This window comes from Tachysurus vachellii, chromosome 14 (genome assembly GCF_030014155.1).
Source record: "Tachysurus vachellii isolate PV-2020 chromosome 14, HZAU_Pvac_v1, whole genome shotgun sequence".
Classification (NCBI taxonomy): domain Eukaryota; kingdom Metazoa; phylum Chordata; class Actinopteri; order Siluriformes; family Bagridae; genus Tachysurus; species Tachysurus vachellii.
In genome coordinates, this window is record NC_083473.1 from 4,998,476 (window position 1) to 5,011,915 (window position 13,440).

The 13,440-nt window shown below is 38.9% G+C and overlaps 1 protein-coding gene across 4 annotated transcripts in view; it reads left to right on the forward strand.

Annotated features, from left to right (window-relative positions):
• syngap1a (synaptic Ras GTPase activating protein 1a) overlaps positions 1-13,440 on the forward strand; it is a 128,576-nt gene that overhangs the window by 99,865 nt on the left and 15,271 nt on the right. For all 4 annotated transcript variants that reach the window (XM_060886873.1, XM_060886874.1, XM_060886876.1 and 1 more), the window contains 10 exons: positions 1,267-1,420; positions 2,121-2,219; positions 4,408-4,647; positions 4,731-5,066; positions 5,328-5,472; positions 5,865-6,009; positions 7,259-7,495; positions 9,312-9,513; positions 11,684-11,865; positions 12,346-12,535. In XM_060886873.1, the coding sequence (XP_060742856.1) occupies positions 1,267-1,420; positions 2,121-2,219; positions 4,408-4,647; positions 4,731-5,066; positions 5,328-5,472; positions 5,865-6,009; positions 7,259-7,495; positions 9,312-9,513; positions 11,684-11,865; positions 12,346-12,535 (1,930 nt within the window). The remainder of the gene's footprint in view (positions 1-1,266; positions 1,421-2,120; positions 2,220-4,407; positions 4,648-4,730; positions 5,067-5,327; positions 5,473-5,864; positions 6,010-7,258; positions 7,496-9,311; positions 9,514-11,683; positions 11,866-12,345; positions 12,536-13,440) is intronic.

Consider the following 13,440-nt stretch of genomic DNA (forward strand, 5'->3'; position numbering starts at 1 on the left):
CGGAAAATGATGGTCTTCTTTAAATGGTGGAAACGGACGTCTGTAAATACCTCCCTTTAAGTTCAGTATTGATTTGTTGACACGGTTGAAGTTCCCCAAGTGACTTACTCAGGCTGGAGCAAATGTTAATCAATTTGCATAATTAGTTTTTGCCATCTACTTTGCACCTTCGGTCTAAACTAATTGAATCACGTAATTTGTTAAAGCAAAAATAATTAGATTAAATTCGATCAGATCTGATCAGATCAGATTAGATCAGATCAGATCAGATCAGATTAGATCAGATCAGATCAGATTAGATTAGATTAGATCAGATCAGATCAGATCAGATCAGATTAGATTAGATTAGATCAGGTCAGATCAGATCAGATTAGATTAGATTAGATTAGATTAGATTAGATTAGATTAGATTAGATTTGATTAGATTAGATCAGGTCAGATCAGATCAGACTAGATTCTATGCAGAAGCAGGAAGACAAGGCTAATAAAAAAAATTAGTACAGATTACAACATGTGTAGAACAGGTTAAAATATTATCATGTATGCGCTAGTGTTTGATTTTTTTTTTTTGTTTATACATTTTATGAAATATTCTGGTCTGTAACCTGAATGTTATCTGATTTATAACGAGAAGCGAGAAAGTGAGAAAAACTGGAAGCAAATAAAAGATTGTGTACTGTGTATCAAAATTAAAAATAGACATATGGAACTGTAAAAAACGTAAAAGTCAAAACATTTAAACATACTGAAATATTCACATTTTTATTAGATTTTTAATAATATTAATAAATAATATTAAACATTAGAAAAAAATGCTAAAATGGCATTAAGAACAAGAGAAAACTTTAAAAAAAAAAGTTCATTACATGGATTTATAAACAAACAAACAAACAAACAAACAAACATACAAATAATCAAATAAATAAATAAATAAATAAATAAATAAATAAATAAATAAAAGTACTTAAAAAGTTTTTAAGCACTTATCGAAGCACACTTACCTAATTATTTTCCAGCCCTAGAAAATAATCACAACTCAGTTCTTTTGTCTCTAATATGAAAGTTTGTACCCTGAAGCCTTCGGTTCATATTTTTCCTTGAATGTGTCCAAGACCGGCATCTGACAGGCTGCTTTTTCAGACACTAAGAACTAATATACAATAAGCACTAACAACACACCATAATAAACCAAAGGGGAACCATTAACTGTTATATTGTTATTGCTGTATTATTATTAGTCCTTCTTTTACGGCTCTCTTGCTGCAGAACACGTCTGATGCAGAGCTTCAAGGAGTCTCATTCCCACGAGTCCTTGCTGTCGCCGAGCAGCGCGGCCGAGGCGCTGGACCTCACGCTGGACGAGGATGCCATCATCAAGCCCGTCCACTCCAGCATCCTCGGCCAGGAGTACTGCTTTGAGGTGTGTTTGAGTGTGAGTGTGTGTGTGTGTGTGTGAGCAGAAATAACCAGACTTGAACTACTCCACAACTTTAATATTGAATAAAGTACAATCAGTATAGTCTGAAAAATTATTTACGAATACAATTATTGAGCCCTACATACATTAAGTCTGCTGAAAATATTGAACAATTAGCATTACGCATTTATCCAGAGCTTAAATTTTTACCCCATTTTATACAACTGAACAATTGAGGGTTAAGGGCCTTGCTCAGGGGCCAAGCATTGGTATATTGGTGGACCTGGGATTCAAACTCACGACCAGTAGTCCAACACCTTAACCACTAGGCAACCGCATCCAGTACTTAGTAATAATAAATCAATATTATTTGAATGGAGTCAATAATTATTTGAATGGAGTCAACCTGTGGGCATTTAAAGTGTCATGTGATCTCAATATACATACACCAGGTCCTGGAGTTTGGCGAGTTTTTTTTAAAACGTATCCATCAGGGTTTGGTTAGTGAAAAATATTGCATAGAGCAGCATTAAATCTATGAATATAACACAAGAGTGATTTTAGAGGAGTCTGTTCACCAAGCGCCAGTAACCAGAAATAACTCAAAGCAACCAAGAGCTCAGGTGAATACTTGTACCACTGTAAACATGACCTTTCAGAATATGTGTATGTATTAGTGTGTGTGTGTCTGTGTGGTCTTTAGGTAACAACAGCTTCAGGCACAAAGTGTTTCGCCTGCCGATCGGCTGCTGAGCGGGACAAGTGGATCGAGAACCTCCAGCGAGCTGTTAAACCCAACAAGGTGGGAAATGTGGGAGGCTGGACCTCAGACACTAGAACTGAATGTGAAATGTTATGTATAGATATGCATTCTTGTGTCGTTGTTATGTAATTCGGATGCTTTATATGTGACACCCGGTATTAGATTTTCAGATGAGATGAAGTGAATGGTGCAAGTTGTGTAGTTTGCAGAGGGCTAAAAGAAATACTATATATTTTTAACAACTGCCCCAAACCACAGGTGCAAATCTAAAGAAATATATCCTGAAATATTGAGCAGAGGTACTATGAGAGGCAGTAGGACTAGTAGAATACAGATGATCAAATGAACAAATACTTTCAAAACGTAATTTTTGTTTTTTTAAATTAAAGGATATTAGCATTAATTATACCACTGTTCTACTAGCATGTTTTACAAAATGTTCAAGGCAACACAGAGGAAAACAGAGTAATCTAAATTAGAGGACATTACCACTCACTCACTCATTTTCTACCGCTTATCCGAACTACCTCGGGTCACGGGGCATCAAGGCAGGATACACCCTGGACGGAGTGCCAACCCATTGCAGGGCACACACACACACACACACACTCTCATTCACTCACGCAATCACACACTAGGGACAATTTTTCCAAAGTTACCAATCAACCTACCATGCATGTCTTTGGACCGGGGGAGGAAACCGGAGTACCCGGAGGAAACCCCCGAGGCACGGGGAGAACATGCAAACTCCACACACACAAGGTGGAAAATTGTCCGTAGTGTGTGATTGCGTGAGTGAATGAGAGTGTGTGTGCCCTGCGATGGGTTGGCACTCCGTCCAAGGTGTATCCTGCCTTGATACCCGATGACGCCTGAGATAGGCACAGGCTCCCCGTGACCCGAGGTAGTTCGGATAAAAGAAAATGAGTGAGTGAGTGAATGAACTTGAAGAACTGAGTGTTCGCTTGCTGCCTCATATATCCCACCCCTTGACCGTTTCCATTGTAACAAGATAATAAGTAACAAACATTAAACTTACAGAAACTAACTTGGCAAAATTGCTTCTGGTGAAAAATCCACAGCTTCCTTCCCTGAAGCAAGCAGCAAGGGAGATGAAGCAAGTGATGTAACACACTGTAACTCTGTGGAGGACAGAAGATTATTTTTAAAAGAAAAAAATACAAAAATGTTCTTGTTATTGAAACACTGACTACAGCTGGAAATTTAAATAAAAAGAATGTTGTGATGGCAGTATAGCAGCGAATGCACTCTTCTGCTAGAAAAGCAATTTAATTTTGTGCAGCTGTTTGCTACATTTATTGAAAAGAGAATTGGGGCTAGGCTCATTAGCCAGTGTGATTATTATGGTTATAGCTGAGTAAAGACTGCAATCTGATTAGATTAGTCATGTTGAACCTTGAATGACCCCCGAACTCACTTCAGAATTATGAGTCATTGCCACATTATTGTACATTATGCTTTTATGCTATACAGATTTTATACGGAAGCTTAATTAAGTACTTGTATTGTCCTTTATAAGCCTTTATTACCATTATTTAGGTGCAAAAGAAGCCTAGCAGGAGAAGGCAGTTTTAGCTGAGACTAGAAGTGTTTAGCTGAGACTAAAGCTACAAGCATTCATTTGCATGCGTTCTCATAGTTGCTGTAATTTCAGATGAGTATAAATCTAATTATTTATATTTAAAATACACTTTCACTAAACTTTATAACATTATTTATCTGTGAAAATTGTCACTGCAGCAGTTTTTACAGATGCTCAGACAGGCAAGGCACAAAAAAAGAGTCCACTTTCATTTATAGGTCAACTTTAAAATGAAATAAAATTGACATCTTCATAGTTTCTATGACATTTCTTATATTCAACAGTTCTCCTCATTCTTGATACAGACAGTTTTTGCATCATAAGATTCAGGCGCCAATCATGTTACAATATATAAATTCTGGCAATGTGGCACTGGGATTAAGAAAAAGGGCATTGTCCCTAGGTTGCGGGATCATTTTCCAAACTTGGATTCTTTTCTTCATAAAGCCAGAAATGTAGGGGTTTATCTGTTTTTGAGATTTTCAGGGTTACTGGCAACTGACTAAATGTATTATTTAATATGAAATAAATGATGAGGGCAGTTTAGACTCTTTGCAGTGCTTCTTATTCTGATCTGGAGACTGTGATAACTTGCCTGTTTTCAGCATTTTGTTAACATTGCAGGATAACAGTCGTCGGGTGGACAATGTTCTTAAATTGTGGATTATCGAGGCCCGGGATCTTCCACCTAAAAAGCGCTACTACTGCGAGTTGTGTCTGGATGACATGTTGTATGCTCGCACCACCAGCAAGCCTCGAACAGACACAGTATTCTGGGGTGAGCACTTTGAGTTCAACAACCTCCCTGCTATCCGGAGCCTGCGCCTGCACCTCTACAAGGAGACGGACAAGAAGCGTCGCAAGGTCTGATAGCTGGACAAATATATTCTATTGTTATCAAGATAGGTAAAAATATAATACTATATGTCTGTGTGTGTTGTCAACAGGAGAAAAGCACATATCTTGGCTTGGTCAGCATTCCCATCTCAAGCATCACAGGCCGTCAGTTTGTGGAGCAATGGTACCCAGTCATTCAGCCCAGTGTCCTTGCAAAGGGCGGTGGTGTGGGCAGTGGCAAGGTCATTAATGCATCACTGAGGCTCAAATCACGCTACCAGACTATGAGCATCCTGCCCATGGAGCTGTATAAGGAGTTTGCAGAGTATGTGACGAATAATTACCGCACTCTATGTGCCGTCCTGGAGCCACTCTTGAGTGTGAAGAGCAAGGAGGAAGTGGCCTGTGCCCTAGTGCACATCTTACAGAGCACTGGCAAGGCCAAGGTTCGTGAGTCGACTTTCTGCATTACTTTGCACCTTTCAGAACAGAACAGGCGTGATTAGCAAAGGTACAGACTTGTTAGGTTTCCTGAAAATAATATTTGAGGGTTATTTTGGGAGATCAGATTACTCTTTCTTTTCTATTACATGAAACCACTATGCCCTGAACCTCTAAGCACACCAGAAACTCAAAGCTGTTTAGCATTTTAAATGTGTTTGGCACAAGCTGAATTAGGTTTGAGAGGAGTTGTTTTTCTTGTGCAGGATTTTCTGTCGGACATGGCATTGAGTGAGGTAGATCGGTTCATAGACAGAGAACACCTGATCTTCAGGGAGAACACACTGGCGACCAAAGCCATAGAGGAGTACCTCAAACTTGTTGGACATCGCTACCTTAAAGACACCATTGGTACGTAGTCATTTAGGGATGCGATGATAATTACCCTGCTGAAACATCTAGCTTGGTCTGACTACACACAACAGCAAGGCAGTTAATAAATGAACAGTATAGACAAATAATAAGGCAGTAAGAAATAAGAAGAGAAAAGAAGAAAGGAAACTTGCCAGCTGGCAAGGATAGTTTACCAGCTTGATCAGCTCAGCCTGTATCTGGGCATCTGCTAGCTGGTCAGACAAAGCTGGGTTGTACAGCGGGGGAGTAAGCAATCTCTTATATTTGCTCAAAAATTAGAGCATGATGCTTGTGATGACACTCATCTTGTTTGTTGGTTAACTACATATGGAAGACTGTCATGAATTATGTTGTTGATTACCATTGTTGATAATGATCTGTATGTGCAGGTGAGTTTATTCGTGCACTGTATGAGTCAGAGGAAAATTGTGAGGTGGACCCCATGCGAACCCCACCTTCCATGCTCCCAGACCACCAGGCCAACCTACGCATGTGCTGTGAACTTGCACTTTGCAAGATCATCAACTCCCATTGGTATATCTCTTCTATGATCTCCCATCATATATCTTTCCCTGTGCTCCCACTATTTTCAATAAGAAAATAAGCTTGTCCACAAACTTCCTTTACAATATATAATCCTCACTTTTCAGCAATTATAAGACCTTTCACACTACCTAATGTGTGCTGGTCTAATAATACTACCATACTGTTAGGAACTCTCACTATATTCAAGTTTTTACTGCAGTCAGTAATCCAGGTCAATGTAATCAAGCTAAAAGTGTCAAGTACAAGGGAAACAAGAAAGAGGAAAGACATGAGTTAAAAATGAGGAAAAAGACTCCCATCTACATTGACCACACTGAATGAATATCTATTAAACATGCCAGTCTGTGTGTCTAGCAGGGTCACTACTGTATGTCAGAATACCACCCTTTGTTATATCTGACAAATGGAGATTATATATAGCAATACCAATAAAAATGAGAAACAGATGGTGGCAGAGTGCCCAGACATCACTGCCTATCCACTAGACCATGTCTATTCATTTGATATCTCTGTTGGTGTTTGTTATTTCAATTGGCTGAGAAATTGAATTGCTATTTCATTTCTATTGCCATAGCATCTAACTGGATGTTTATAATTATCTGGGTGCAGTATAAATAAGAAAAAAAACTAAATTGTTGAGGCCCTAGAACAAAGCCTTGTTGGACACCGTACTACGATAGTGGTAGTGATATTAAAGAATTGTTAAGGGGTATATATTGTCACTGGCCGCCAAACAAGCACAGCAAAAGCATTAAAGTTACGCTACTTAGTCACGATTTGAGAATTTTAGTTATATAATGTGAGAGAAGAATAGAAGTAAATATAGAAGTGAATTAGAGGTATGATTTCTATACCCTCTCATTTCTATTTCTGTCATTCTGTGCCTGCTAAACTGGAAAAACTACTGCAGATTTATCAAAATGTTGTACAAACATAAGACTAGTGGAACACATCAAGTAGAGGAATGAAAGGAGCTTAAATAAATTTACAGGTAATACTGGGTGGATTAATCCCCTAATAATAGGACCTTGAGATATTTGAGGTTTTCAGTTTGGTCCCCCTGCATTTGTTAATGTGCTGGAGAGGATTTAAAAAAAAGCAAAAACAACTAAAAAAAATAAGTATTCTATTAAGTAATTCTACATGATATGATTTATAAGCATTATTTACTATTTACTATTTCTTCATATTCTATTATTTATTCTTTATATCTGTTTCTTTCTCTTTCTTTCTACAGTGTTTTTCCACGGGAGCTGAAGGAAGTATTTGCATCATGGCGTGTGCGTTGTGCTGAAAGAGGTCGTGAGGATATTGCAGACCGGCTCATCAGTTCCTCGCTATTCCTGCGCTTCCTGTGCCCAGCCATCATGTCTCCATCACTGTTCAACCTGACGCAGGAGTACCCATCTGAGCGCACATCCCGAACCCTCACGCTCATCGCCAAGGTGGTGCAGAGCCTGGCCAGCTTCTCCAAGTCAGTCACTAGAGTCCACTGCCATCCAGGCCGGATCCATTTTCACCATCCAGGCCCAAACCATATTCGCTGTCCAGGCCCAATCCATAATCACAAAACCTCAGTATCTTTACCCAATCAATACTTGCCAGAGACTCTAACCTTATTTACCATTCAAGTGGCAGGCAGTTATGACTAAATTCCAGTGTCCTTACTCAAGCTTACTTTAGCAAGCTCCAAATCATATTTACTGGCCTTATCCAAACTACTCTTTTTGAACTCCAGCATCCCTACTAAAGCTATTGTCCTCAGTCAATATTCACATCCTTACACAACTCATACATTATCTGGGCCCCTACTATAATAACTATGTCCCTTTTCATCCCTTTCATCTATTGAGGCCCTAACCATGTTAATCATTCAGTTGCATAATATAGCAAATCTAGTAATCCAAGCCATGCCCATTCTTAAGATTCAGTACATGCTTAGTCAACCCAAACTAGCTAGATTGGCCCAACCCCTAGTTATCATCCAAACCCATACCATAATCACTAGTCATTAGCATCCTTTTAAACCAAACCTAGCCAGACCAGGCCATATTAATGACTAAGATCCAAGGCATCACTTTTTTACCCAGACTAACCACCCCGACCCAACACATAGTCACTAGCCATGCCCATATCATACTCACTAATCTTTGTCATATTTGGCCCAACCTAACCATTCAGGCCATACCTATCATTAAGACCCCTGGCATCCCTACCCAACCTAACTATCTCTGCCATCCCGTGTTACTATGCATGCTGAAACCATGCTCATTTGCCAGAACCAAATCAGCAGGCTCCTTAATCCCTACTCTCCACAACCCATACTCAACATTCATGACCTTATAATAATAACTAATCCATGGCAACCCTAGCCAACCCACTAACCTTCAAGGTCCAAATCATAATCATTACCTCCAGTGTCCCAACCCAAAACATGCTTACCATCCAGGACCATACCACGTGGCAACTCTTACTGACAACTTTATTAACTGTTACACAAACTGTTACCTATATTCATTGTTGAATGTAAAATCACAGTCATTAGACTGCACTGGAACCATATTTCATTAGGACCAATGTTTAGAACCTTGTAAGACCAATCTTCATCATTTACCCAAACCTTTACTCTTTAAAATCCAAGCTCCACTATCAAATATGATTTAGTTCAACTGACCAGACACAATACATTAGGATCTCCCCTGTATGCTCATTATTCAGAATCCACTCTCATCCCTGTTACACTTGTCCTGTTCCTGGCTCTTTCATAATAACTGTATAGTTCTGGCTTTTATATGTACCATGCTTTCCATCACAATTTATCATAAACATTCTCATTTAGCTTTGCTGTCCAGCACTGATGAGTGTTTGTGAGTGAGTGTGGTGAAGAGTTTAACTTCTGCTCTATCGCTGTTCTGTCTGTGTCAGCATCGCGCTCATCATCTGTCTCTCTTTCTCTTTAATCCCTCCTTTTCTCTGTCACCCATCGACCACTCAACCCCCTTTCCCTATTCATCTACCTGTCCTTTTCCTCTTTCTTTCTTTGTTCTGTCATATTTGTCTTCTATCATTCTTTTCCCTTCTTCTCCCTCTGTCAATCTGTTCTTTCTCTATTACCTTTGCTTTCCTCTTTTTTCCATTCTCTCTCTCTCTCTCTCTCTCTCTCTCTCTCTCTCTCTCCCTTTCTCTCTTTTTGCTCCACCTCTCTCTCTCTCTCTCTCTCTCTCTCTCTCTCTCTCTCTCTCTCTCTCTCTCTCTCTCCCACACTCCTCTCTGCTCTGTGTATTCTGTAGGTTTAGTGGTAAAGAGGATCATATGATGTTTATGAATGAGTTCCTGGAGATGGAGTGGGGATCCATGCAGCAGTTCCTCTATGAGATCAGTAATGTGGACTGTGGTAGTAACGCAGGGGCGTTTGAGGGTTACATCGACCTCGGCCGAGAGCTCTCTATCCTACACAGCCTGCTCTGGGAAGTCATGGCCCAACTAAGCAAGGTAACAAACGTAGGCCTAAAGCAGACATAACCTACATTATTTTTAGACCTTGCCTAAATGTGATTAGCTAACACGTGCCACAGCTTTCATTAAAGCAATTTTCCCTGTTTTTCACTTTTGTGAGTAATAAAAATTTACAAATGTTAGAACTTAATTGTGGTTGATATACAAAGAGAACAAAATATGCAAAAGAGATGCAGATTTCAGTTCAGGAATTATGGATATCAGGAGTTATAATTGTCAGCAGTTTACCATGTGAACAGTTTGCTCAGGCTAACACACATTTATTACCATATTTCGCTTAGATGATTGACATTTGATTAACAAATCTGTATTTGGAATGTATGAAACATTGGAATCTTCACTCAGATGACAAAAATGCTAAATATATTCAAAAATTTCAACTTATATTAAAAACAGAACCTTTATTGTCATCACAGGATATCGATAACATAGAAAACATTCAGGCTGTATGTATGGAAAGCTTTTAAACTGTTGAAAAAAGTTCCTTAGTTAAAAATAATCAAAAACAGTCAGGGTCTCCTTTACTGTGCTTCATGGACCACTGGCGTTCCTCAGACCCTACTTTGAGAACCGCAAGCTTAGAGAAATCAGTTCAACAACAGCTGAATAAATAAAATGTAGCCTGTATTTACGTAGGGTGGGTTTCAGGGTTTTTATTTCATGTAGAATATACTTCAGACTGCAAACATCCATTCATTTATCAGATCCTGTTGTTATGGTTTCATGCTTGTTCCTTTCAATAAAGCAGTGTCTGCCTCCTACGTGAGACACTAGTCACAAAGTCAACTTTCTGAAGTGCTTTGCATCTAAAAATATAGTGAATGTCTCCCTAGACTCAAAAGCACAATAAATGTCCACTTATGACATCACTTCTGTTTCAGTAGCACATCTCAGTGCACAAGAATGGATTTGTTCTTTAGTACGGTGGATAAGTATTCAAACAACTTCAAAAACCTGTTTTCTTTTATGATGTCAATGTTTTTCTGATGTCATAAGTGCGACTGTTTTTACTCAGTAGCACCATGTAGTTAGAAAGTTAAATACTTTTTATTTTATTTTATTTTTTTTTTAGGCCGGACATGTTAAAACTCACTAAAAGTTACTCATTAAAAGTACAAGAAAGATTCGCAAAGGGGAAAAATATATATATACCTCAAATTACACACTGGTTTTTAATTCCTGATAGTTAATTATTCTCTCTTTCACCAAGGAGCAATGTGAGAAACCATTAACTAATGCTAATTTTATTCCTAATCTCTTGTCTTAGCTATCTTGATAATCTCACCATGCAGTCTAAATCAAATTCAAAGTCACATACACACAGTGAAATGCTTTAAGTTTTCGCATATCCCAGGTGAGCATGAGCCTGGGGTCAGAGCACAGGGTCAGACATACTGTAGTACGGCACCCCTGGAGCAGGTGAGGTTAAGGGCCTTGCTCAACGACCCAACGTTGATGTCTCAGCAGCTTGTGGGCTTGAACCCCGACCTTCTGATCAGTAAACCGAAGTCTTAACCACTGAACCATGACATCTAGTACAATGTTACTACCTAGCTCTCACAACAGATTGATTACAGTGATGTATATTAGGTCTTATTCTTGCTGGCACATCTGTTGTATTAGGTGAAAGTCAAACTAAATGTACAAGAACAAATGAATTCCTTTTTGTTAAGTTCCACCTCTGTAGCAATGGCCACAGATAAATTATTAAATGGTTACCCGAAACTCGTTTCGAAGATAATCTTTTCTGTATTGAATAAATAAATGTCATCGGTTCCAGAACAAAGGGCAATTTTACATTCATTAATAATTCCAGATTCTATGAATATTTAAATTGCAAGCTCCACAAATCGTTCACACGTCTCATCCCTTACCGGAACTCACCGGAACAAAATATTATTGTGACATTTTTCTACTTGAACCAGAGTGTGCACTCCAATTAATTTTATGGAAAGGATCTATAAATTATAAAACACATTTTACACAGTTTAGGATGAATGTTTAATAAAATTGTTCCTAGCTTGATATCACTAGAAAAACTATAGGACACTTACTAAAATAATACATCTTTAAAGACATCACTATGACTATATGTATATGACTATATGTATAAAAACAATGATTATAAGTATTATTTCTGTGCCAGGATGCTATCCTGAAGCTAGGACCCTTGCCACGCTTGCTAAATGACATCAGTGTGGCTCTAAGGAACCCACAGCTGCACCGGCAGGCAAGTCACCAGCCGCCTGAACGCCACATCGCACGGCCGCCCTACAGCCGCCCAGCCACTAATGACTTCCAGAGCCTGATGATGAGGGAGCAGAACAGGTACCAAAACACGGCTCAGTCTTTGTGAATAAACTGTTACTATAGAAATGATTATAGCACATTAATATAAACGTGTGATGTGCAGCTACACTACTGATTGTTGACTGCTGTATTTAAAACATAACTAAAATTCTTGTAATCCAAATAACTCCTTAAGTTAAAGAAAGAATGTAAGTATAATATATCTAATATCGTCAACATCGACCACTAATATCCTGATATACAGTTCCCAATATCCTTCGACTTGTTTTTATGCCTTTAGTACACTTTAGTACATTTCAGATGGTTTTATATTCATTGCATTTTCTCACTAGCTACTGTAGGGTGTAATATGAATGCTGTATTAAAAATTAAACTGTAAATGCTATAAATGCTGTATAAAAATGGATATACTTTATACGCTTATAATTGGACAACCTAAAAGAGATGTTAATGGTTAACAGGATTTCATTTCCAAACACAATTTGTTTGTGTTTGTAGTTCTATAGATATATCTCGTCTACCATCTCCTACCTCCGGAGGCGGAGCTCTCTCTCACCCGGGCATGGCTGGTTTTGAAAGAGATCACCGTGGCAACAAAGAAGTGTTCTATGTGGCACGCCCACCTTTAGCCCGCTCGAGTCCTGCCTACTGCACAAGCAGCTCTGACATCACTGAGCCAGACCCGAAGGTATGTCGGGAACACACACCAAAAACAGAAAAGACAATCTATACACCTATTAATGTACCTTCTAAAAATCCTTATTTATATCTTTATTTATAGGAGCATAAAGGAAATCAAACTAACTGTGGTAATGTACAGTATGAAAAGGTTAGGAGAATAATTACTTTACAATGAACTGAAGGTTTAAGAGAAAGATTAAATCTTTGGACTAAATCTACATGAATACTGTGAAACAAAATCCATAAATGAGTATTGTGTACGTTTAATTATTTGATTGTTTGTTGGCTGGGCTAGATTGGATATGACTTGAGTGGAAGTGACTTGAACTCATCTAATCTGACTTGATTTCATTTGATTGGAGTTGGCTTGATTTGAATGGGCTCAGCTTGACTCGACTTAAGTAAAGTAACGTAACATGACATACGGCTAAGTACAGTGACCCATACTCAGAATTCATTCTCTGCATCCAAAGTGCACACACACAGCAGTGAACACACACCCGGAGCAGTGGGCAGCCATTTTGTACTGCGGTGCCCGGGGAGCAGTTGCGGGGGGTTCGGTGCCTTGCTCAAGGGCATCTCAGTCGTGGTCGCCCCGAGACTCGAACCCACAACCTTAGGGTTAGGAGTCAAACTCTCTAACCATTATGTCACGACTGCCCTGACTTGAGTTTGTTTGCCTAGAGTTGACTCGTTTGGGCTTTACTTGGCTTGATTTGTCTAGACCTGTTTTGTTTTGATTTGATCTGACTTCATAGCACTTGAATTCGACTTTACTTGACGTGACTTCGCATGACTGTATGTGAATGCTGGATGTGATTGGACTGAGCTAGACTTTCTCACAAGGTTGAGAAACTGATTGGACTGAGCTAGACTTTCTCACAAACTTACCATAAAATAAAACCAAACATC